This window comes from Nestor notabilis, unplaced genomic scaffold, assembly GCF_000696875.1.
Source record: "Nestor notabilis isolate BGI_N333 unplaced genomic scaffold, ASM69687v1 scaffold3758, whole genome shotgun sequence".
NCBI lineage: Eukaryota > Metazoa > Chordata > Aves > Psittaciformes > Psittacidae > Nestor > Nestor notabilis.
This window is the reverse complement of record NW_009938628.1, coordinates 30,560-57,991: the sequence shown is the minus strand read 5'-3', so window position 1 is coordinate 57,991 and position 27,432 is coordinate 30,560. Positions and strand designations below refer to the sequence as shown.

The window sequence follows — 27,432 nt, the reverse complement described above, 5'->3', positions numbered from 1 at the left end:
GTACTATGGAGGTAGTAGGGAGGGATTTGGGATAATCACTCCACTTGACATAGTCACCTACATTTTATCTACATCCCATTTTCATAACTAAAACTATTTTTCCTCTGGGCCACCCCACAGTTTTGCCAGTTTACTCTTGAACAAAGATCTCAGTAGCTCATGGGAAGCTAGCACAGACTATGTATGCTGCAGGAAAAGGTATCATTATGTATTTTCGAGTATACTGCTATTGCTAGCTACTATATTGGGAATTGAAATGTTGCCCTGTAAAAAGCTGAGGCCAGTGCCCACCGGGGGTCTTTGCACGCAGTTATAATCAGTATTTCCCATTAGAAACAGAACTGAAACACCTGTGAAGCAAGTTACAATACTTCCACAGTAAAGCCACACAAGTATTCTTGAGCCACAAGTTTGTCTCTCAAGCTGTAATTTCAGCTGAACAATAATAGGAAAAGTAAGATAGAAGTGCACTGCTACGAAATGGAGATTACTTCTCTAAGTGTGCTAAAGCACAATCTTTACCTAGCAGCTGATCTCCGATATCCCTCATCTCTTCTTCATAAAGGTTTTTAAAAACTGGAGAGAAGCAACCTTGAAAATAATCTTAAACCTATGCATGATTTGATTATTGCTATTTTATTTTTACATGAAAAATGCAGATCCATTATAGAATATTGAGACAGATTTTTGTCTGCTTCTTCTGCTCAGGAAATGAATATTATTAAATAGTGGTTTAATCAGAAAATACATTACACTCTTCAGTACCAGATTCACTGATAAAATTTGTTAGTGATCTCAGAACATTAAACACCTAGGTTTACTTCACCTCTCCCAACTACCAAAAAGCTGAGTATTAGGACAGGAACAGCATGACAATTTGAACTGTCCCTCTGCATCATGTAATACCTAAAATAGCCAAAATATTCACGTCTTCTTTGTCTTCTACCTAGACCGTATTCATACACAGCAAGAATTTAAACTTATCTGCAAAGGATGAACTTCACTCTCTCCAACAAACACGTGTGGGAGATTCCCTTCCTGAGGTGTGGCAGCTGGCTCATTATCAAATGCAAAAATGAAACATCTGGGTGCCAGAGATGGTCACTTGCTTGTTTTGTACTGCGAGCTATTTACAGAATATGCTGTGAAGCTATTTAATTTGAGAGGGCAATCCTATAGATGCAGAAATCTCACACTATTTTAAAGAAGGATGTACTGTTTCTTGTGATTACTCTTGTATTGTCTTCTCTACAATTTTGCACACATCTGTATGCATAGTTTTTCTATCTGTAGAAATATTTCCTATTTCTTATCTGTATTTCTGTAACTGCTACTTCAGTTGCAGTAACCAGTACACTATACATAGACAGTAAATTAATTTGTACATGCCTTTTCAACAAATATGGTCAGAAAAACTTGGAATAAAATTAGATATCCTTTTCTTTTCATGTTTACTTTCTTTTGCTTCAAGTTTCTTCGTTCTCTATTGCAAGCTGCCAAAGACCATGAACTTCTCTCTTCCCCATCTTTCACATTCTGAATTATGCAATGGAAATTTGCTTGAAAAAATGGAGGAGTGCTTATTTTTCATGTTACCAAGAGATAGCTCTTCGTAACTTCATTTTGTAGAAAAAACCCTTTGATGTTCATCACCCAGTGATCATACGGTTTTTTGGTTAGGTGCTGTCATGAGCTATATTATGATACTTTTCCATTCATTATATTGACTCTAGCAGCCTTTAAAGAATTTGTCTGCTGACAGGCAGGTCTGCACACAGATTTAAATTAAAAAAAATACTAGGGGATAAAGACTAGCAGAGAAACAAGCATAATTCTACTGTTGTCTTCATTGTAGTATGCATTACTGAAGATCCTCCGTACAGAACAGATTTTTTCCCTGTGTCTGGCATATTGGGATTTATTTCCCTAGATGATAGTCTCTGAACACAAATCTTGATTGGAATCACTCATTCTGCTTTGTTAGTGTATTTCAAAAAGTTCCATTAACAATTTTCCCAAATCCCATTTGCATTTCCTAGCTGCTTCCATAAGCAAGAGGCAGCATACCCTGTTGCTGCCTTGAGCAACACATGTGGTGACAGGCCAGTCATTTGCTACCTCAGAATAGAGAGGGTGATGAGTTATAAACTTTCCTTCAGTGACAGCACTTGTTTTGGTGTCTCTTTTCTACCAACTCTCTAATTTTTATTAAACTTGTAGGACTACATTAGCTATGTCTTCAATTGCAAGTAGTGTAGTCTTTAGAAATAGATTTGTAGACAGCAACAGCTGGTACTGGGGATCCAGTGTTCACACTATACATATTTCAAGGAGTTTTAACTATCTCTGATCTGATTCAGCATAATTTAAAGCCTGCTATAAGTGGAGACTGCTGGTATGCTTCTAGAGCAAATCTTGTCATTCAATTTAGTTCTGAATGATGTTTGTGCATGCTGAGACTGCTCTGCATTGCTCTGCAATGCAAACACAACAAAGGGGACAACTAGTAGATTTGATTCAAAAATGTACTGCTGATTTGACCTAAAATGCTACTGTATACATACCAAACATTTGATTTATTCTTTTCTCTTAAATTTGGTACAAATTGGCCAGAGAGTTTCAAAAGCTATAGAAGCATAGCAAATGACTGAGAAAGAGAGAGATATATGTTCTATTTTAGTAGAACATCATGGCATGGAAAATAAAAAGTCATGAAAACATCTCAGAAGATACTTAAGAATACTACTCAGTTTTTATCATACAGCTTCTATCCTATGCTGCTGTAATTCCTGCCAGGAAATTATTCTGACCTTTAGTAATAGCAGTTTTTTTCCACCTCATTCTCATACCTTTCACACAATACTGGCAGGCACAAGATTATTCCTCTTTTCATTGTTTCCCTCCATTCCAAGAGACATCTGTAAGCCTTTGTGCTTTCAAAGTGCTAGATGCTCAAAGGCTCTTCTGAAATTAATAATAATCAATGCCAGCAGCATCTCAACACCCTACCCAGTATTTGCATGTGATGGAGAAAAAACAATAGCAAAAAGGAGACACCAACTTGAATTCTTCCAGCAGTTGTTTCAAATGGTGAATATTTTCCTTTTTTAATGTGAAAAAAATAAACAATGTACTTAAACAATATCTTTTAAAATCCAGAACATAAACAGAATCTGAATTACCCCAGTGTTCTGAAAATTCTGTATTTCTCCACAGTTCTACTGGCAAACAAAGATAATTTCTACTAGTAATGGAATTTATACTCTGAGTAGCCCTATGCTTTGAAAAATGCAATCCAGTAATCATCTTTCTGATCATTGGTACATGGTAGCTGCATTAGTTTGGAAAGTGTTTTTTAAAATTTAAACATTCAACAAATACTGGCTACATGTTTGAAGCCAAAAAGATTTGTATATAAGCATTTCATTTAATTTTTGTCAGTGGAGGACTTAAAAAAAAACTGTAGGGGAGAAATAGAAAACAGTTTTGAGAAAACACTACTGAAAGTGATACGCTAACTAAAATGGTATAGAAGGTTGTATCTAAATGCAATTCTGATCATTTAGGTGAAACTTTTACATATACTGTGTAATGTAAAATTATACTAGAAGAATGATTCTTCTGATATCTTAAAGAAGATAATAGTCAAAGCACATTCTGTAATGTACGAAATTCTCTGAAGGGGGCTATGAGAAAAAAATACCCATGCAAATATGATGCATTAAGTGTAAGAAACACCTACCTTGTTGAATATCCTTCATCTCCAGGTGCAAACTGGATATTAAAATTCCTACAGTTTGAGACCGTTTTCCATCCAACAGTTTGATAATCTAGAAAGATGATGCAAAATGATCTGATATCAAATGAACACTCTACAAAGAATTCATTCACATTAATGACAGAAGCTAATTTGTGAATCGAACTGAAGGTCTCTCCAAACATCAAACCTTTTTATTAACTAAATGTGGTAGTAAGAAATTCATCTTATCTCTATGTTCTTCACCTTAACAAATGGCTGATAAATGTAAGCTTGAATTCTCACCAGGTCTAGTAAAGAACATCATCTTTTACTTGTAAGATGCTATTAAGAAGGGAAAAAAAGGCATATGAAATACTTATTCTGGAATTTATTTTTTCCTTCTTTTCCTTGAGGTGATCAAGGCAGAACTATTTAAGACACTCTGAGTACATCACAAGTTGTTTAGTTTGTCTGCTAGTTTAAATTTCAGTGTGAACACATTTAAGTCTATCTTTCGGACAAAGGATCAATTCCTGAACAAGGAGAATTGGAAAATTGTCTTCTTAAGCCCTCTCAACACAATTTCTGGATTACTGGAAGAATGTTTTTCACTCTTGTCTGAAAGTGCTTCTTCCACACCCTTGACTCTTCACAAGGATTTGAGGATTTTGTTCACATTTTGGGTAACAGGCACTTGTTGGTATAATATACTGACATTAAGAGTTTAATCTTTTCAGATGTTGGGTGGGGGAGGAGAAGAAAAGGAGGAAGGGAAACCTTGAGCAAATTATTTTGGCTGGTTGAAGTTAGTGATACTGATGTGGATCAGTCCATAAATAATGAAAAGTAAACCAAGAATTTTAGAAGTGTAGTTCAGATGTTGGAAATACCAGAACCAAACTTCCCACAATGTTTGGACTGTTGGTATTTGTGATTTCGATTTATGTCATGAGGAAGATACAAAGATACAACAGCAGTACATCACAAAATGCAAAACAGATGTAAGTTCTTCAAAATAAGAAATGTTCATACCCAAGCTGTTGCCTTACTTCATAGTGTTGATGAACAAATACTATTAAAAATACTAACTCACATGTAAAATGAAAACTAATAGCAAAGTTTTCCCTAAATTAGTATTTCTAGTATCTGAACAATATTTAATCTACATACCAAAATTTTCTTTTAATAGGTGGGTGACAATAATATTTAGATATTTAATAACATTAAAAAATTTAGGTAATTTTTATCCCTCATCCCTGTAATATTCTTTTAGACGCTCACATTGCAGAGTTACTAACAAAATTTGTACCAGCCCAAGCAAATGTTTCTTACCTATGTTTTATGGGATTTAGGAATATTTAACTATGCAACTACTTAGTCATTCAACTATATGAAATGCAGATTTGTAACTGAAAAATACAGGAAAAAGAGAAATGATAGTGACATTTTCATCTGAAAATGCAAAGTTAGTTCTTATTTGTAGAGTATTGAAATTGGGCAATACATGAAGAAGCTGGTATACATGTTGCCTTCAACAAATATCTGACAGGTATTTTATGTCCCTGTTGTAGGGACTCAACATTTAATGAATGGATGTTAAAGTAGATGTTGCATATTTTCTGCCACAATTGGAAATAAAACCTATCCTGAGGTAGCATGTAAGCTGGATAGTAAGAAAGCAATACTATTTAAAGTGTTTTCTTCAAACGAGAAACAATTCAGGGTCTTCATCTCCTGAGTACACAAGCAGACAAGATGATGTGGCTACCAGTTACTGTAAATGAATACTCTGTAAGCATCACATCCTGTTGACTGTGCTTTTTCACTGCAAATGTAACTGCTCAGTTTATCTTGGTAATTTCTGAAGCTTTACATGAATTTGCTGAACTCCACAGCACATTAACTTCTTACAGGGATAATTACAGGCTTGAGTAGTATGCAATTTGTATAGCATTCACTGACCTCCAAGTTGACCTTATTCAGGGGCAAATTCATACGTTGTCATAAACCCCATTAGACACGCCTAGTTTGAGGCAAAACCTTTCCAGACTATAGCTGTTGTAGACAATATGATATTTGAAATTATACTATTAAAGTATTTTTAAGTGCTAATATATTATGATTCTATGATTCTCCAGATACGATCAAACTAGCTCACATTGTTAAGCAAGACTTCCTCCTTCACAGATTAGTGAAAAAAAATTTAAAGATGACCCTGTATAATTTTAAAAGCTAAACCAGAGATTCATGTTTTAAAATGGTCAGCTAACTCTGTGTTCACACACATTTTAGACAAATGTACACATGCTCACAATTACCAGGCATCAAACTAGACTCAGACTACCTGAAAGAGCTTCGACCAACTGAAATCTATAACTGAAAGCTAATATCTTATTCCTTAGAGAGCAAAAATGGAGCAACAAGACAAGAGGATAGCTCAAATTGGGCATAAAATACTCTAAAACCACAGTTGTATCATAGATTTTTAGAACCAATGTGTAACTTGAAAGATCTTGCAACAGAGAACATATTTTCAGAGACACTAATTTTCCCCAAAATTCTGATTATTCTGGGCAGTCACCGTGACAAGGAATTAAACATGCGTGTGAATTCCAAATAGAAATGAGACATAAAAAATATCAGCCCTTTTCCAGTTCATAAAAAAAGGCAAATGAAGTGAAAGTTTGTAAAGACTGCACTGAGTTAGTCTATGCTTTTAAAAGACAAATCACTGATCACCCTTCAGCATATTGGGATTTGCTTGTAGCTGGCAGCGACAGGTAAGCAGCTAAAATCCAGCTGACGCCGGTTGGTACTTTTATGCCAGCTGGCAGGGTTTGCCAGCTGCCGGCTGCTCTTCTAGACTGTGAATGTACCCTTGTAATGGATGCAGCATCTTCTGGCTCAGTGACAAAATTGTAACTGCTGGTGCTAATTCATTTAATTCACTGATGCATAACATTATTTTCTTTATGTGGTGTTCCCTGACTATTTTTTTAATATTATTGAGTTGATTTGCTGTATACAAGTGGATCTTCTGCATCTTTCAAATACTTGTAACCTAATTTAAAAGTGGAGACATACTGAAGCTTGAATGCATTCATAAATTACCCTGTCATTCCCATTAAAAGGTGTTTCTCTACTGTAGCCAGAAATGTATTTAATGAAATATTATAGGACAGACTTCACTGTTTTGTCTAAGTGCAATGTCTACATTCAGTCCAGGACACTTAGTGGTGCTGAAATCAGATTCAGTTTACTTTAGTGATTAAAAACTAAGTCCTTCCTCCTGCTGGTGCATGGATTCTTTCCATAATAGTTAAATTTATTGAGAAACCATAGGCTAAAAAGCTGTACTGCATGTCAGTGTTTCCCTCCATTCCCACTCATTAACTTTTGTGGTGAAGTCAACAGCCTTGACCCACAAATAGTCTGCTGAAACTGTGTTCAAGCAAAGAATATCCTCTACAAGAAGGAAGTAAATATGCCCCTCTAGCCATTCTACATAAACAGTCCAAGAGGTACCAATGAAATTTCAGAAGCTTAAGACTAGACATTATCTCTTATGTCTTTTCAAAGGAGAGCCAAGCTTAACTATTTTTTATTTAACATAGATGAACCATAGCTTTATCTTTTTTTTAATATTTAAAAAATATTTTAAGAGACGTTATTCTATTTAGAGTCTTACTGGATGAAAAAAACCTAGTATTTTTAGCCTTTTGCTAAAGGACTAGTAAATGGCAATTTCTCAGGATAAAATAGGAGATAAGAAATGAGCTAGTAAGAAACTTACTTCAATATCTTTATTCCTATCAAAAACATAAAACCAAGACAAAGGCATAAAATGGATATTTACCCTTTACAGATACTTTCCATATCCTACATGACTGCAAAGCTTTGTGGTAAATAAGGAAATGACATATTCATTCTTCTCAGTACAGCACAAAAAATAAAAATAGAGTGCCTCCAAAGAGCAAGCACTAGTATTTTACTACTTCTACTCAAGTTTGAACACTCTTTATTATCTTCTGCAGACAGCTGAAGACAGTCATTGTGCCTCAGCCCTGCAAAGCTTCCAACATTTTCTGCAATATCTGCCCTTCTTGCAGAAACACAAAATTCATTAACTGTAATTCCTCATTTAGTTAGATGGATAAAAAACTTGCTGACAGACATATCCCTTTCAGTTAAAAAAATGCAATTCACTCAAAATATTGACACTCTTCTTAAATGAGAACACATGTTAATAATTACGTGAAGTCTGTTAGAGATAATAGACAACAGAAAAGCCATTATCTTTAATGTCCTCCTGCATCTTTGAAATGATAATCATTGCACTAAAGGGCCAAAAATGATTGATGGACTTTCATTTGGAGCATACACCTGACACAAATTACTCAACATATACTCATTCTTTTTGTAAGATGGAGTGGCATCACAAACATGAAACTATCTTGTTTCTTGAAAAAGTATAGAAAATACTTGAGGTTTTGAGAATAAGTTACTAACAAGTTCTCAAATACTAAATCAGCTTCAAAATATGTTGAAGTCCAGCAATGGTGCTACAGAATGCACTTGGAATAAATCATAGTAAAGGAATGTTCATCTCTAAATTACCTCTTTTTCAGGCTTACAGGGTATCATAGCTTAATATATAATGAATCATGTTTTTTATTTAATTCCAAAATATTTGTCATAATTCTGCCTTTCTTCTATTTAGTATTACAAGAACAGATTTTGGTTCTGCAAATTTAATAGGAAAGGGAAAACTTATGGATTGAAAACCATTACATGTGCCAATCAGCTTAAAAATTTTCATAGTTATGTACAGATGAGAAATGTTAACAGTTTAGAATGAATGAAAGCCAAATTTTTTACATGTAAACTTCAGTCCTTTATCTGACATGAAAACATCTATAGAATAATTTTAGAGTCTGAGAAAGATGTTAGATCCTTCAAATTACATTTAAATCTATTGATTTCTTTTTCTTTAAAAGCAACGAATGGTTTTTGGTTTGGGTTTTTGTTTGTTTATTTTGTTTTCAGAAAAATAGGTTAGAGTTTCAATATGCTAATTTATTTCAGTTTTCATTGTTTTCATGAACAACTAAGGACCTTAATGTTGCTGTACTGAATATACTTACAGTTGAACATTGTTGGTGTATAAAACTTTGTAGTTGAAGTCCATTTACAATTTGACAAATGTAACTTACAATTATTTTTTTTAATAAACATACATTCCTAGATGAACGATTTAATGTGAGTGTTAGTGGATAATACAATAGGTGCAGAAATCATATGTCTAGAATGCTACACCTGAAATCTAAGCATAACAAGATGTAGACATGATGATGAAAACAGTCTAGATTAACAGTTGCACTTCCACAAGCACGTCAGGGATACTTTAAAAATAGGACTTAAAAATAAGATTCATATTCAAAAGGCATTTAAAGTCTAAATGACCACTAGAATTAATCCCTAAATGGAAGTTACATACTAAAATAACCTGGTGGATCTAGTCCTTTTTCTTCTTGATTTCCAAGGTGTAACTTCTAAGCAATTTTGAAAGTGGGACCAGCTACATGCATTTGAAAAAGTTTAACTGAAGACAACACCACCTTACATAGTATAAATACTTTTAGATCCAATGTTTATTGCCAAGCTTCATTGTACCAGTAACTTTTGTGTTTAGATTAAGCAAACTGAATTAACCAAACCAGAGAGAAATCTGATTCTTTTTCATGTGCTAATAAACTTTAATTTTGTCCAGTAACTACAACTTTGCCTGCTGCAAATTCAGCCATTTCAGAACTATGCTACAAAATAAAACCTACTCCTTCCATACATTATTTATCCATCTACAGTCTCTGGGAAAGCCCCTTTTCCGAGCAAGCAATAGTCTATTTTCCATTTCATAAATATCACATCAAAAAAAATACTGCATTTTTTTACCTCATATAAGATTATAATGCTTTTAGTCTCACACTTCAGGAACATTTTTATGAAAGAAGAATCATATTTATTAATTCTTAAATATACTGCACCATATTTTGCTCTAATATTGGGACATAACTAATATCTTTATCTAGACAGTAAATCATCTTCATCTAGAAAAGACAGACATAATGCCTAAAAAAATAAATATTTATTTTGATCATTATCTACATAATACTTTGGAACTTTTATTTACCAGATTGCATTTCAGGGTTTTCTGAAATATTTCAAATGATGTAGAGTTGGGAAAATATAAGAGGTCTTTTCCAAAGTTTCTAAATTTTCCAAAGGAGTGAACAATTGAAGAAGCATGAGCAGCTAAACACTTTGCAGAACTTCTAAGCCCAGATAAGCATTACCATAACAAACTTCAATATGCAAGTATACCAGAAAGGTACATCTGACCTTCATTTAAACTATATTATTCTTACATTGCTTCACTATCAAGTGAATGTACTATATTTTCCAAAATAAGTTAATATACGGCAAAAAATAAATCACCCTCTATTCAGTCTTTTAAGCAATTTATATACATTTATATGCTGCTGGAAGGTTCTTAGTTTGCCTTCCTTTTTTTCCTACGTACTTGTTAGAATATCTTTTTTTTTCAATAACTGCATTTCAAATTCTAATAATTTCATCCTCATGTCAGGATGATAGCTTCTAGAAACTAGAGTAACTCAATAAGTGTAACTAGTTACAGTAGAAACTAGTGTAACTCAATTAATAACTATTCCATGATAAGCCATTTTCTGGCAGGCATGAAAGCAAAGAATTTGTGAATCATGAAAATGCTTCTACTTGGGAAAAAAGGATAGCTAGCTGTTTTCATCCACAGGACAATGGATGAAAGTGGACTTCCAAAGAAAGTGGACTTTATGGTTTTTACTGAGTAATGGAATCATGATGTCATCCAAAGCATTATGCACTTCAAGACAGTATCAACTATATGTGTATCATTCTAAACAAATTTTCGTAAAGATCTCCCAATATAGAAACACAACCTCCCTAGCCAAAATTGTTCTGCATTCCTCTGGTATCCTTACTCTTAGAAAGCTTTTCATAATTTTTCTTTGCAGCAGCTGCACGCACTTGATGACACTTCCTGTGTGTCCCAATCAACCTTCTCTTTTCTAGACTAAACAATCATAACAATTCAATTCTTTTCTCAGAGACAACTTTCACACTTTTCATCATTCTCACTCTTGACTCTTTACAGTTACTAAACGTTTCTAATGAAGGGCTGTAGTGGCTAAATCTAGATGCAGTTCTTAACTGAGACATGGCTGAGTAAATTGTTTTGCAAGAAATACTTCTACTAATCTATCAAAGTTTTGTTTTCCCTTTTAAGTAACACCATGATTTGACAATTCATGTTACTCTTGTGAGCCGTGGTTAACTGTATTAGATTTATGCTAGTCCCTATCTTTCAGACCATATCCCTGACACATAAAAGCTTTCTAAAGGGTCTACTCTAGTACTTTTGAAGTCTTTTGCAACTTCGTGGTGGCTGCAGAGTTAATATTTCATTATCTAGGTCACATGTGAAAATACCGAGCTAACCAGATCCAGCATAGATGCCCAGAGAAACCTCAATATGTTCTCCTATTTTGACACTGAGTATACATATGAGTATAAATATATTCCATATTACAAATATTTATTTTATAAATTATATATTCTATTGTATGTACTTAAAATATATATGAGTATACATATAAATATAAATATATACTCAGAAGTTTCCCTTCTGAGCACAACTTGCCAAATGTTACTGGAAAACAGACCATCCCTTCCATTTATGCAGGTAAAGATTTATGTATTTCTGGCTGAAAATGGTAGATGTCTGCCATAATAACAATTCTGATAATAAATTGAATATTATTTCATTTAGAACTGCAAGAGGAATGTAAACAGGTGGTAGAGAAGTCATAATTTGCCAAGCTACTAATTGTTAAAGTCGCCTTAGTCTTGTAAAGTAGACCCAATTAAATGAGAAACAATTCCTGTCTAATTTGAAAGAGAGAATCTTACTTTCAATTGCATAAGGAATTTGATTGCTAAGCACTGATGTAATTCATGATGTAATTAATTCAAGAAAATTATTAAGTAATCATGATTTAATAAGCAATCCTGTACCACCTATTAGTCTGTCATTTCTCAAAATACCAAGGAGGCTGAACTTAGTTTGTATAAGATGGTATGAAATAAAAATGTTTCTGCAGAGAAGGGCAAGATTCATATGTCTATCCTAATGTCTGTAGAAAGACAGACTATAGAATTTGATACACTGTGACACTTGTAGCATCCTTAAGGCCAGACAAGCACAAATTTCTGTACTGAAGCAAAGAAAAAGATTGCTCTCAAAACCCTAGTAGATAGATAAAATTGTTAGAAAAAAGGCAAGAAAAGTTGAGCCAAGAAAAAGCATGAGAAAGCATAAATGAGCCAGCAGAACTGAGAGTTTTACATTAATCTATGGGAACTTTCTGTTACTATCTACTAATAAACCCTCCTGTATGTAAATAAAATGCCTCTCTACTGCTGTATCACTTGCAGCCCACCAACACTGATCCGTCGGAGCCAGCCTGCAGACATCTGGGCTTTCAGAGTGACAAAGAAAAACATAGGACCATCTAAGAGGACTAACTGTCTGTAAAAATTCAGCAGCTACAAGCCATTTAGCAGAGAAAGGTGGAAAGGCAGGATTTACAATAGGAAAATTCTATAGACAATTAAATTAAAATTTCATCTGAATTTTGAAAACTGATTTATTTTTAATGTTTAAATTGACCAAATGATGGAAAGCTTAGTATTGTCGACCATGAGTTTTTAAATTTTTCACAGAAAGCCCTACAATTCCTATGGTTTATAACATCATGATCATAATTCCATGACTTTTACCAAATTAAAGACATAATAGTTGATATAACTCTTTATCTCTTTATTCTTTTATTTTCGCACAGTACTTTAAAGGAATATTTTCATTTCCTTAATTAATAGCAAAACAGAATAATTGAAACAGTAACATAAATGAAGATATCTTTGAGAGGAAACACATCGATTTTTCACGAGAAATAGTACTTATCATTATACCATTATTTTCCATAGTGTATGGAAAAACTATTATCCAATTTGATTTTGCATAAAGTTAAGAAAGGTTATTAAAAAAATGTGCTGCTGTAGCAAATAAGTTAGTTTACAAAACAACAAGGAAAAAGAATTAAGAGATTTCATCTTTCAGAATACAGGCCTAATTGTCTACCTGGTTTGCTGTCATACATCTGGAGAAATAAGTAAATTCACTTAATTGGTGAGATTTTGAAATAGAAAGGCAATTATTTGTTCATATGATTTCTCCAAGTTACACTGGTTACATTCTTCTTCAAAGTTCTTTAAAACCTGTGTTTCCTATTAAATATTTTTTTCTGAAAGAGGTAAATTGTAAACATTACTGATTTCTTTAGGGTGTATTTACAAATGCCAGCATGCCTCTGTCTTGGCCCTGTTTTTCATTTTCACTTTTTGTATCACGAGTTTGAATTTTATCGATTCTGTAGCCTTATTTAACACTTCTCACTAACTTCTGCACTAAAACACAGTACAAAGAGCTTATGATTAAAGATGTTTTGAAAGATCTGATTGCATTGATATGTATCTATGCATGTATATTTCATATTATTGTATTATAAAATAAAGATAGATAGCATAACTTACATACAAAGTGCCCTCTTGTGGTTCCAAGCAGGTAAGCTCAAAGAGATTTATGATACAGTATATGTTTAAATGGGTTTCTAATATATAACCACACTGTTTTAGAATAACACTATTTTTTACTATTTAGCCTAATTTTCCTGCAGTGAATATTGCTAAGCCTTTTCTTTGTCCTCTCTGCACACAGTAATTGACAAGTATATGCTTTCTCTGTAATGGATCTTGTCTGAGGCAGACAATATCTGTGCTACAGTAATGACACAACTATTGCATAAATTTTTGTCCATTAAAGACATGATTGTCCTGAATTGGCCATTCATCTACACCAGTAAAAAGTTTTTTGGCATTCCTTTTCAAAACATCTAACATATAAAGCCCTATGTTGCTTTATACTTCATTTTTCCAGTAAAATTAATCTCAGTGGAAGAGAGGTTTGCTAGGGTAACTTAATGACAGACTTTAATTATAAATCAGTTCAAGGGCAGACACAGCCTGAATATTGGCACTTTTAGATACATATTAGAACTTGCATTCAGTTCTCCTATACAATATTTTTTCTACCTCAGTGGGATGTGGAACATTCATTTTCAAAGGCAGGAAATCTTCCAATGCAAATAAGAACCCCACATGCTCAAGTAAGAGTTAAATCAGCAGTTTGCTTTGAAATGAGACTTAGAAACCCATCTATTATCTGCTTGTTCAACCACAAACAAAAAGAGAGCTTTCTTAAAATGTAAAACTAAACAGTGACGCAAAAGAAGCAACTACAAAGAAACAATAAATACCTTTTTGGCCTTGGTTTTTTTTTCATAAGTCTCTGATAATGGCTTTCGTTTTTCCTGAGTGGTGTCTTTGGAGAATAAATATTCAAACTCAGTAGTATCAAGTATATCAGGTTCTTCTAATGATTCCCATAATGTTGGCATAGCAGTTTTCCTATAAAGGGAAAGGCAATAATTAAATTTCCAATAAAATTTTATGAAGAACTGTAATAGACCTAACCGTAACAGATGAAAATTCACAATAGATTTAAAACTCAAAGAAACATGCACTGCTGCTATACAATCAGCATTTCTTCCCTAGACCTTGCTCTGAGTCAAAATGTTTTGCAGAGGGCTGTACCAAACAGTTTAGCTATTCCGTATCTATGACTGCTAGACTATCAAAACGCATTATTTGTATTGTAGCTTTTGGTACAACAACCAAATATTACAACTGCAGCTTGCGAAATATGTCTCAAGAGATTTCTGCCACTTCAACTAGGATTAGAAGCATTTCAACAGCAGCTTTTTTGAAAAATTCCCAGTAATCTATTTAGACCTATAAAAATAAACCATGTCAACAAATAGTGAGCAAAATTTATTCAGCCATATTTTAAGACCATTTGGTGTCATTTGTATAGGACTTGATTCACTTCATGTTAGCTGCAGTTGTCGTATGCTCATATTTATCCTTGTTGCAGTTCTGAGAAACTAATTACATGGCCTATATTTTTTGAGACTCACCAGTGTTCCACTCCATTCAACCAATTGTAAATTTTAAATGTGTATTATCTTTCCTTGGTTTTTTGCCTTCCAAGACCAGATATAGTTTTGGAACACCCTGGAACTTGTTTAAACAATCCTCTAGTATTATCTGGATTTAGAGAAAATACTATGTAGTGCTGCAAAAATGACACTTCAATTCTGATGGAGCTGTTATAAAATTCTAATGCTTCTAGAAAATATGTTGGACAAAACTGAGTGCTCTTGTCTATCAGCAGGAGGTGGGCCCACTTCTTCCAGCAGGTGTCACTACAAGGCAGTGAAATTTTCAAGAAAGAAAAAGTGACGAAACCCCCTAGAAAATACAAATGGCTGATGTCACTAAAAATACTTTTATTAGATGTAATTTGCAACAAAATGCAATGCCTACAGAACTAGGCAAACAAAATTTTTGGGGTATTCTTGAGTTAGGATTTTTTTTACTTGGTACTCAACTGTGCATTTACTATTGTGAATGTGGAATCCATTAGCATCCAGTGATGCAGTATATTGCGTGTCACAGGACATGCTTACAGCTCCACAGTTTCACTCTCCTTGATACTAGCGTTAGTGTCGGCAACATAGAAAAATGAAAGATTCTTTCTGGCTCATAACAAGAGCTCTGAAGTCCTTGTTAGCTGCTGATCTGAGCAGCAGACACTTGAAGAAGTTTCTGGTTCTAGTGCAGACCATGAAAATGTTGGACCATTACACCTAGTGACCAGCAGTTCACCAGAAAGCTATGACTGGGACCTTACCTTGGATTCAGCAAAAGCTTGATTAACCAGCAACGTTTCAGAACAAACATTTTGATTTCAGTGAATTAATAGAAAGAATTACAATAAGACTTATTTATGGACCAACGATTTCTTCACTGTGAAACAATTTTTCACTAGCAACTTTGGAAAAGTAAAATCAAAATGCTCAAACCTCAAGCTCTGAATCACTGAAAGAATATAACTGACATTTCATTAAACTGTTTGCTCCTATAAAACATTTTATATAAAATATTAACACCCTAAGACACCTTCTTATACCAGAATGATTTTTTGTCATCAAAATAAATTCAGACAAAAAGTTGTAAACTAAAATAAAATTTAAATTATGAAAGTAAAATAAATTACTATTAAATTTTAAAATATATTTAAATACAGATATTCAATTTACAGTGCTTAAATATAATCCTGAAAATAACTTAAAAGCAAAAGGTAAGAATAATCATAAATAATTTTTTATACTTAAGTACTTTATAGTTACGATTTATTATAAATATATGTAAGTGCAAGGAAGACCTTAAAACAGCCTTGCAGTGCCTAAAGAGGGCCTACAAGAAATCTGGAGAGGGACTTTTTACAAGGGCGTATAGTAAAAGGACAACAGGGAATGGCTTTAAACTGAACGAGGATAGAATTAGATTAGATATTAGGCAAAAGTTCTTTACTGTGAGGGTAGCGAGGCACTGGAACAGGTTGTCCTGAGTCACTTTCCAGCTTTCTTGTAGGCCCCCTTTAGGGCCTGGAAGGCTGCTCTAAGGTGTCCATTGAGCCTTCTCTTCTCCAGGCTGAACAAGACCAACTGTCCCAGATTGTCTTCATAGAAAAGGTGTTCTAACTCTCTCATCATCTTCATGGCCCTCATCTGGACCCAATCTTAACAGGTTCATGTCTTGTACTGGGGGTCCTAGAGCTGGATGCAGTACTCCAGGTGGGGTCTCACCAGAGCAGAGCAGAGGGAGAGAATCACCTCTCTTGACCTACTAGCCATGCTTAATTTAGTGCAGCCCAGGATACAGCTGGCTTTCTGGGCTTCAAGCTTGCTTTGCCAGCACACTTTTTTTATCCACCAGAATCCCCAAGTTCTTCCCTGCAGGGCTGCTCTAAATCTATTCACCCCCTAGTCTCTACTGATATTAGGGATTGCCCCAACTCAGGTGAAGGACCTTGCATTTGGTGTTGAACTTCATGGGGTTTGCAAAGGCCCAATCCTCAAGTATCTCAAGGTCCCTTTGGAAAGACCCCTTCCCTCAAGCACATCTAGCATTTTATCCCAGCACTAAATCACAATAAGATTGGCAACTTTTTTTTTTTTAACCAATTTTTTTAAACTACAGAGGTGTCTATAAGTACTGATACTCCTTCTTAATGGATTTTTCATGCTACATGTTCCCGAGCTGCATATATTTATACATATGATTTATTTTTCTACTCTGACAGAATTATACACAGAGGTTAGGTTCCAGTTTAACTGCTTCTAAAACTAGCATCATAGAGGATGACACAACATAGTGCTATGAAGATGGTATTACCTGAAGCGACTGGGAAGCCTGAACAAACACGTAAATTCCATGCCTCTACACTGATTTTGCTATACATTCCTAAAATGTTATCTTTTTATTATTAAGTATTAAATGGTATACATGCCCTTGTATCGTGGTGTATAAATAGCAATTCCAAATAAATGTATTTTACCTGCTATCTTGTAGTTGTATCCGTGTCCAATACAAAGGCTTCATGGGACGGCTAGGTTCAATGGTAGGTTTCCGAGGACCTTGGTTTGAAGATAAAGTGCTATTAAAAAAGAACCCAGGCCCAGGAGGTGGAGGGGGTGGTGGTAACCCAGATCCAGGCAGTGGAGGAGGAACAGGAGGTCCTGACCCTGGAAGTGGGGGTGGTGGAGGTGGTGGCGGTGCTTGAAAATTCCTATAGCTTTCAGAAGGTGGAGGTGGCAGTGGTGGGCCAGATCCAAACTGAGATGTCAGTGAAGTCGTACACATTGGCAAAGGTGGTGGTGGAGGAACTAAACCTGGTAGTGAAGAATCAGGAAGGGGAGGAGGAGGTGGTGGCGGCACCGGTGGTTGTGGTGGAGGAGGCAGCAGTTGTTTTGGTTGACAAAATAAGACACTTTCTGAAGACTGTACATTGTAATTGTCCTTATTTTCACTTTGGGCAGAAATATTATGTGACAAAGAAGAAATATTGAGCTTTTTGGGTACTATTTGGTTATTTTTCACAGCTCTGTTTTCTTCTTCACTAGGCTTTATGAAAGTTTCTCTGTCAGTCTGTATACATACATTTCGGTATGTCTTTGGTGGGTTATCATCTTCAGTAGAAACACTAATATCCTTTGCTTTTTCGTTTCTTCTGTTTAATTTATTATCAAGTTCATTCTTCAGATGTGCAATTGTTTCCTCAAGCTGAGCAGTTGATACAGCATGTTCTCCACGAATATGGAATACCCTGAGTTCAAACCGAGACTGCAGAACAACAACAAAAGCCTTAGTGCAAATATTTTCTAAAGTGTTTATTTTGTTGTAATTAAAAATCTTCACATTTAGTCTATATTCTTACTTTAAGCCAAGACAGATATACTTCACCTTCCCAGTTCTAAATGGCTTTATTGCAAGCTATTACATAAATAGGCTATTACTAATCTATAAACAAGTGTAAGCAGTGTATGTTTCAACAAAATATACCTGTTGAATATATTCCAAAATCTGGAACACCAATTTAGCAAATTCTAACTTGTACCTTGTCTTTAAGCAGACTTCCTGGTTTCTAATTTCTGAATGAAATAATTACTAGTTAATTATGGAGAAAAAATGTACCTTTTTCGAATGATATTGTTCTTAGTGACATGATTTTATTGATTATTTAATTTCATAAATATCCCATATATACAGTTAACATGTTAGGAAGTAAAAAATAGATTAAACAGAACAGAACTTGAAATTCCCCTCCTCCCTCCAAGAAAACATTAAATAAACAAATCAAAATACTTTCTCAATCTATTAAAAGTGTTCTCATCTATTTAATTCACAAAAGTACATATAAATTCTCCTTCAAATTTATCTTTACTATTAGATTGAAACTTCAATTCTACTAGATGTATTCTAATCTAAAATTCAGGAAAATAAATCTTAGAATCAAGATCAAGAGGACTTCACTGCTGTAGAAAGAAATAATAGTCCTTCAAGAATACATATAGTTAAGGAAATAAAAAAATAAAACACTTCTCTTACCATATATCAGAAAAATACAAAACATTTGACACAAAAATCTCTCCTTAAATAATCCAACCCAATACTGCTTTTCCAGACGACTGAATCTCTACAAACTATTTTCTGTTATGCCATGCTACTATCAGGCAGCTGACTGCTGTTCTTTCTTTGCAAGTCAATGACTCCTGAAAAAGCATTTTCCGTGGTTCTTTCAGATCTCTGTACAAATGAAAGCCAACATTTCAACAGAAGCAGCTAATGAGCTGTGATATTTCCAAATTTCTGCAGGCAGAGCAAATTACACTTAAAAAATTCCCACAATGTGCTGGTCAGAAGCGGCAATACAGAACTCCCTACTTAACATTCCAACTTGAGTATTACATCAGAGTTAACAGATCACAACGTTAATTACTATACATCTAACTCATGCATGTGTAGATCAGCATGGAAGATTAGTGTAATATAGTTTATATCATACGAAGAAGCTTCAATAGGTATGCAAAAAATATGGTACTTCTTACAGCAGGATGATCAACTTGCATTCTAATCAATTTGTTAAGATAAGGTCCAAATTAAACAATCTGAAAATATGGATACAAAATGCTCCTTCCCTTAACTGGCCAGAGTAAAGGTAGGAAATCAAAAGTTTTGCAAAGAGAATCGAACAGAGATTTTTATTGGAAATAACCCAATTTCTATTACCTTTATAGAAGAACTAGAACTATTATGTACAACAAATAGAACACTTTTTACTTGGCTTTTTTTCTTTTCCTGTGCTACTCTATCAAAGTTTGTTGTCGCTTAGCTTAATTATTAGTTCAGTTCAACTATCACAAGATTTTCTGCCATCTGAATAGCTCCAGAGCAATCACCTCTTTTTTAAAACTTAGCATGCTGATCCATAAATGAGGTAATGAAGTAGGTTTGCCTTAGGCAGTTTAGCCATTTTGTTTATCATAGTATTTTGCTCCTATTGGACATCAAAAACTCTCCAACAGAACAATTTACTTTGAATGTTAAAGATTTTCCCAGCAGTAAATCTGAAGTCACCTTAAAAACACACTGTAAAACAAGCACAGTACTTAACAAAACTACTTATTTCATTTAACTGGGCATGAAAGCAACTGTGTTAGTATTCTGCACATTTTCAACCTCAGATCTTCCATCTTTAATTTACTATATAAAATTGGTGGTTTAAACTCACAATTGTATTTGAGATATAATTTTATACTTTTTTCTTGCTTTTTACTCTTTCACATTTTCAAAATTATTTTCTGTTAATAAAAATAATAAACTTTTAACATAAACAAGAATTAAAGCTGAAATTACTAAGCAAAAGAAACAAAAGCAAACAACAAAAATGAGACATTGGGAATCTGTTTGGAACATCTCATCAATGCAAACAATCATTGTTATCCAACTGACTCCAATATAAAAGAGGAATAAGTAATAAAACAAGTTTTTATTTTATTTACCTTACATCTCAAAACAAATCTTGTTCACATGAATAAGTCTAAATAATATTGAAATATTTTCAATTCACATAACTATGATAGTATTTTCAAAAGAATTTTCATGAATATATATGTATGTACTATTTTTAAATATACACATACCACATTCTTAATAAAGGTCTGCTTACTGACAAATATTTCTTCAAAGAGATGAAATACTCTAAAATCTTACAACAAATTAAATGAAGATCAAACAGCATCCAGTCATTCCATGCAGGTAGAATTTAAATGTTCTCTTTCTGTCTTGTACTATGGCAAGTATGTATAAAGTTTATTACATTTTCTTCATTATACCATGAAGGACTAGTTAGATACCTTATCAACATGTAGTAATAAATAATAAAGAAAACCAGTGTGTACTAAACTTAGGTACCGTTGACTCCTAAAAGTAAGTCAATAACTAAAACTTAATGGTTTTTAAATTACAATTTTCACTTCTCTGTGGCTTAAAACATTTTACATGGTCACTAAATTTTTCTATAGCAATTGGTGATACAGTACATATCCACAAAAATCTTTTCTTTCTTACAATTCATGAGACTAAGGGTAGGAATAATGGAATCTTTTTGTACTTCATATTATTCTAAACAAATCCAACATACTGAAATGCAGCATAATAAAACTATTTCCACCTCACAATTTCAAGTGGGAAATAAATCAATCAAAATTACCTTTATACTATATACTGTCACCAGAATCCTGAAATATTAAAAATATGTGAAAACAGAGACATTTTATTGAACAGAAATTAATGCTAGAAGCATTTGTGAATTTCCAGTTAAAATACCAATCTAAATGGGAACGAAAGTTCTTTTTACTATAGTATACATATTTCTATCAAAACTTACAGGTTTATTTCCAGGTGTCTGTCAACACTCCTTCAAAATGTTTATGATGGCTACATAACAGTATCTGTGGCTTGTGGGAATAATCAATTTTTAGCGGAATTCAAATCTACAGGAACTTGAGATAGAGTTCAAATTATTCAGTTGGATAGATACAGTTCAAGTTATTCAGCATACTGTTACTGAATCATGTCAGCAATTATTACTATCAAGTTGGCAATATACCAAGTCTGTTTTCTTGGCACATCATGGACCAGACTCCTAGAGTCTTTGGGAACTGCTGTTAAATTGAAAAATGACCAAAAGCTATCTGCAGTTTGGTCACAGCTATTTTAAACAGAATGACATGGGAAAAAAAAAAAAAAAAATACAGTGATGCTTGGGGAAAAGGATCTGTGACAGCATAACACAAAGTGATCATGAGTCAACAACTCCATATTAGAATATATAAACAGAAATGACAGTTGCAAAAACACAACCCCTGTGCTCTATTCAGCTACTAAAAGCTGTGTGTATGTTCGGTTTAAGAAAAATGCCCTCCCTGTGTTCACAATCACTGATACTAAAATATGAGGCAGTTGATTTGGTGCTGACTTTCTAGGTTCAATCTACATTGCCTTTGTCTCCACCTCACCATTCCTAGATAACACTTTCCTTGTGTCCTTAGTTTCTTTCTGTTTCTATTGTTGAAGAATACTTCCACTGAACACTTAAATTTGCTTTGCAAGATGTAATTCAGCTGGAGTGTTGTCTATTACCTTTTAATTCTACGCTTTTCTCCCTCAAAAACTAGCCTTCCTGGCTGATAATCCCCCTTTCCTTTCTTGCAAAGCTCTCTGCTTCCAATATGCATTTTAAAGAGGTTGAATAAATAGGTAGTTTGGTCTATCCCTCTCTCTAATAAATCTTATTTTGCTTCCAAATGTGCCATTTCTTGAAACACAGGTTTCAGAGTTTTTGCGCTTTTGATTCTGACAAAATAAGGGCTGTGCTCATTTGCTATTCAAGCCTCACCAGTACAGCTGTACTTACTAATGAGTTTCTTTAATTTTGCAGGGTTTATCTTGTATCTGCCATTGGAATGGGCACAATCCATTTTCTTTGACTAAAACCACCTCACCAGAGCACATGATCCCAGCTGACTCCCAATTCCTTTAAACACAGACATTCATATGTAACCTTAGAAGACCTGTATTACCCTCTTCCTAAAAGTATACTGTTTATGCTGGTATACTGGTAAAATAAAAGCCACTCCTATGAAAAAAATCACCCATCTTACTAAAATACATGCTATTGGTATGATACAAAGATGATAATGTAAATATCCAAAATACTGATATATCATAACCTGGAAAACAAGAGGAGGTTTTGGAATGGCTTTCTAGTGTCTTTATGTCCTTGCTCCTAAACCCACCCCTCTGGTGTTTGAGTCGAGAGACTTTATGCAGCTGCTAAGTGACTTGACACAACACAGAGAAAAAAGGCAAGATATATTTTCCAAAATAATGCCAGCAGCTCAGCCTTGGTCCTGTGAAGCTCAGGAACATATAAAGCATATGTTCAAAGGAAGAAAAAGCCCCAAAATTGAATCTGCACTATACTTCCAGTAACCATTACAGTCTCTGATGATAAAGTATGTAATTTATCACCAAAAAAAAATTATAAAAAAAAAAAAAAGACTAAATCCTCCCACTGATAATCTAACCTACAGGTTGTCTCACTGTCTTTGACATGATAATGTGGATTGACACAGGCAAATCTAAATACCAATGTGACAGCTTTTCTCTGTGCAGAGAGATTACGGTCTCATTTAATATAGTCAAGATGGTCAATTATGGTCTATATAGTCAATTAAATGCAATCAGCTCAAGTATATTTGTTGTGTTACTGCTTTATATGATGTGATTTTATATGGGCAAAGACTTTCTAACCATGACATAGAACTGCTCTGATATGGAAAGTTTTGAATGACTTATGTATGAATATGAAGAAACCATAAATCTCTACAACAACCTACACTCAGAAATCAGTTGCTGACTTGTTATTAGTCAAGAATTATTTGCACCATAAATGTTTTAAAAAATCCTAAGTGTAACAGTAAGACATAGAAAAAAAGATCTCTAAACCACTGGTTAGAGCTAGCAATATGCAGAACTTTTGCTTTGTAAATAGTAAGTTAATGCTTCACTGTTAATGCATAATATTATTTCTCTAGTGTTTACAGTGCTATTCTACTCTAAAAAGCAACTGTGTAAAAATGGCACGTCTTTAATGAACAAAGCTGTTCTATATATATCGGAGACAGACCTCGTCTTTAACTGAGAAACACACACTCTTACTAGTTTTTAAACTTAATTAGCCTGGAAAAACAAAGTAGTAGAGAGAAAGTGAGCTCTATTTTATTCCCTTCTGACTTTATACACTGATTGTTACATCTAATTAGTTACTTATGCCAAGTCATGGAAAGGAAAAAAAATGGGAACAAAGAAGACACAAAGTATCTAAGGATATGGTTTCTAGAGGGGAAGTGAGAGAGATGAAAACAAAAGAGGAGAAAGGAAAGATAACTTACTGAGTTACCAGCAAAAACCATTTTCATAGACTTTACAGTTTTGTTGTTTGTTTGGGGTTTTTTTTTGGGGGGTTTTTTTTGGGGTTTTTTTTGGTTTGTTTTTTTTTTAATAGTATTGTGGCCATCAAAGTATTGTGCATGCAAAAGAGAGGAAAACCAAACTTTTCATGGACAGCCTCTGACTTTTTGGTTTTGTTTATTCTAAGTAATTTCATCTTCAGCTTTTGGAAGAGCTCACACTTTTTATTCTTGCATTGTGTTGACAAAGAAAAAAAAGGTCCTTTTTTGTTAAATCTCTGTCCTTAAAAAAACATACATTTGTTTTAAATTTTAACAACAATCAGTGATTTAGCAAAGGATTTCTCCATGAAGAAACCCTTAAACCTGTGCCAATTTACATAAAAATCAAAATTCCCCTCTAACAAATACCTCAACCAATATAATCAGTTACCTATGATATATCACCATTTTCAAGGGTATGAAGCAAGGACTGTTCTTACACCTCATAGTCAAAAGGTAAGCTAAATGATTGACCATTCTCAAACATTCCAGAACTCTAAATATTTGTAGAGGCTATGTATACAGAGCTCAGTTCTCTTTCTAATTTAAAAATACTAAATACATAGTTTTATAGAGGACATGTAGCAAAAGTACGGGAAGTTCGGAAGAAATTTTACCATAGTGGATATACAGAACATTGTTTTTCTAGATATTTTTGAATATTTAGTTATTTAACAGTTATTGGCATTTGGGTAGTTGAAAAAGAAATAGCCTTATAGACAGTAATTCTGGAGTACAAAACTACTGGTATAGCACATCACTAAAATATACTCAGTTACACTGCAAAATACAGATTTTAAAAAAAATAAAAAAAAAGCATAATGTGCATGATTACTTATATATAGGACTACAGATAGCTCAAAATTCACATAACATTATAAGCATTAATTCACTTTAAGCTTGTAATTTAAGTATTTACTGTGAAAATATATCATTTTTGATTCACATATATATGTTTCATGTTATGAGATACAACTTCAAATTTAACAACACCTGCAGTTACTTCTGAAGGCTGATATTGAACAGTTAACATTTCTACAAGGATATATTATGAACAGGTCCCCAGTCTCAGGTAACTACACTTAAGTAAAACCTATAAACAGACACCAAACATATAGCTATTTGATTACACCTTAAAAGAATAAGATATTATTCTTCCAGCAACTAAGTTGCACACTCAGCTCTGTAATTAAACTGCATTTTGACATACCAAATATCATTAAACATCCACAAACCAAAGCAGATCTTTAATAGATTAACTATTTAAAATACAATAGTAAAAATCTCCATTTATGGAAAGGAAATGTAGATGATAAAGCTGTATAAGAATTTTAATAATTCAGTATTTGAGTATATCAGTTACACATTTAGAATGGCTCAGAATGCATTTTCCATAACTTCCTTCCTTAATATTTTATAGACATACTTAACAGATGGATTGCCATATTTAAACAATGCACATTCATAAAATGAGTGAAGTTTTTAAAAGCTCTGTTTCATTATAAATGCATATTACTGTGAGCTTAAGGAAGTTGTTACAGAGAGGGTAACAGAAGACAGAAAGCTTGATGCAGTTAGAATGTCCAGCTTTTATAAGGCCCATATTTATACTATATGAAGGCCTGACTAATGTAAAAAAGGATTGTCAGTATAACTGCACAAGTTATGTGAATTATCAATCAGAAAGAACAAAGTAATGCCATAAGCCTGCAATTCTGAATTCACTCATGAATTTCTACTTCCTATGCCACCAATCCAGATGTATACAAAATAAAAAAATCCCTTGTATTTCCAGACTAGTGTAAAGGGAAGGAGATGGTAAAGAAGTTTTACTATTTCTTCCCTCTCTCATCTTCTTGATTGTACTGAAATAATTGGCATGATACATGATACACTTAATTTCATCTTTTTCCTTGTCCTGTCTGGAAGAAACATCATCTAATCAAGATCAAAAAAGCAAACAGTTATATGAACAACTGACTGAATGTATGAGAAAGGAATACACTCAATACAGGAAAGTATTCAGAGGCAACCTAAGGAAAAACTATTTTTGAGACATGTCCTATGTTTTGTACTCCATCTGCTGTTTTTCTGGTATTTTCTTATTCTTAGAAAACTTCAAAACTAGCAAAGAGCAATTCTCAGAATGCAGAAAATCAATGAGAAACTGAAGATATTGACATGTCTATTCTCTCTGCTGCAAAAATACTCAAATTAAGCATGGCACTTTTATTGTGAGTATTTAAATTAACATAATCTTACATTTACTTGTATGTTTATATGTATCTAATATTCTTCAAATCATTGTCCCAGTTTCAGTCAAAACTATTCTTAGTGTAGTCAGAAACATGTTCTTCAGGCCACTTCAGAAATAGTTTGCATTTATAACACATTTTGAATACTTCTTTTCTATAGACTCAGTTCTGCATCCAAAAATAAGAAACATTTATTAACATCTTCAGCCACTCTCCACAGTCCTCTCTTTATATAGTATGTCACCTATAATGCTCCTTTACTTCACTCCTTGAACTCATTTCCTAGCAATTCCCAGTGCTGGTTTTCTCTTTGTCTTTCTATTCATCTTTCATGCATATTCAACTGTATGCTACTTGGGAAATGTGTCACTGAAATTGTTGTCACCCTTCACTTTTATCATATTACTATAAAATGATTCATCTCCTAAATTAAACCCCATTCTTCAGCAATATGATTCTTCATATATGTTCTTTGCCTTTTTTTCCCCTTCTTTACCATTTTCCAGGACCCAGAATCAATAATTGCCATGCTACCACCCTTCCAATTGCAAAGCCTGTGTGCTTGTCTCCAGCAAGAAGTGGCTGTCATTATTTGCAAACTTTCGGCCAGTGCATTTGTACACATTGAGTCTAATGGCTCTATAAAGACAATAAATAAGACAAAGTTTTTTTTTTAAAAAAATAAACATATATGTATGTATCATAAGTTTAAAAAAAAAAAAAAAAAAAAGATCCACAATTGGAATTTAAGTCTGCTGACAACAGAATATAGTGGAAGCAGGAATTGAATCAGCTCATTCTTTCATACTAGTGCTATGCTTTCTGAGATCACGCAAGTCTAATGTAACAAACACACCTGCATTTTTCTCACTACAGGAAGAGTATAAATAGCCATGCAAAGCAGATCTATGGCACGAGGACTGTCTAGCTGTTTTCTGACAGGACCATGTTTTTCAAGGGATTATTCTGTACAAGATGCCAACCACCCCTTTCATTATGGACTGCACACAGTCCTATATTCTTCTAAGCTGCAGCATTTCCTCTTCCAGTTGCTTGTAGACCTTTGATCTCTCTAAATGTTCTTTTTTTCTATGCTCCTCACAGAGTGATTTCCAGGTTGCCTTAAAGTTTGCTTCCCTCATCCTGATTGTTTTGTATCTGCTCTGTAAATGTTTCTGTGACACTACATTCATCTAAGTTTTGTTTCCTGCACATATAC

At 33.7% G+C, this 27,432-nt stretch overlaps 1 protein-coding gene across 1 annotated transcript in view; it reads right to left on the bottom strand.

Annotated features, from left to right (window-relative positions):
* Positions 1-27,432, bottom strand: part of FMN1 (formin 1) — a gene marked incomplete at its 5' end in the record, with an annotated part of 110,411 nt that overhangs the window by 69,252 nt on the left and 13,727 nt on the right. Inside the window, 3 exons of the mRNA XM_010019418.1 lie at positions 3,743-3,830; positions 14,233-14,383; positions 17,439-18,223. Of these exons, the coding sequence (XP_010017720.1) occupies positions 3,743-3,830; positions 14,233-14,383; positions 17,439-18,223 (1,024 nt within the window). The remainder of the gene's footprint in view (positions 1-3,742; positions 3,831-14,232; positions 14,384-17,438; positions 18,224-27,432) is intronic.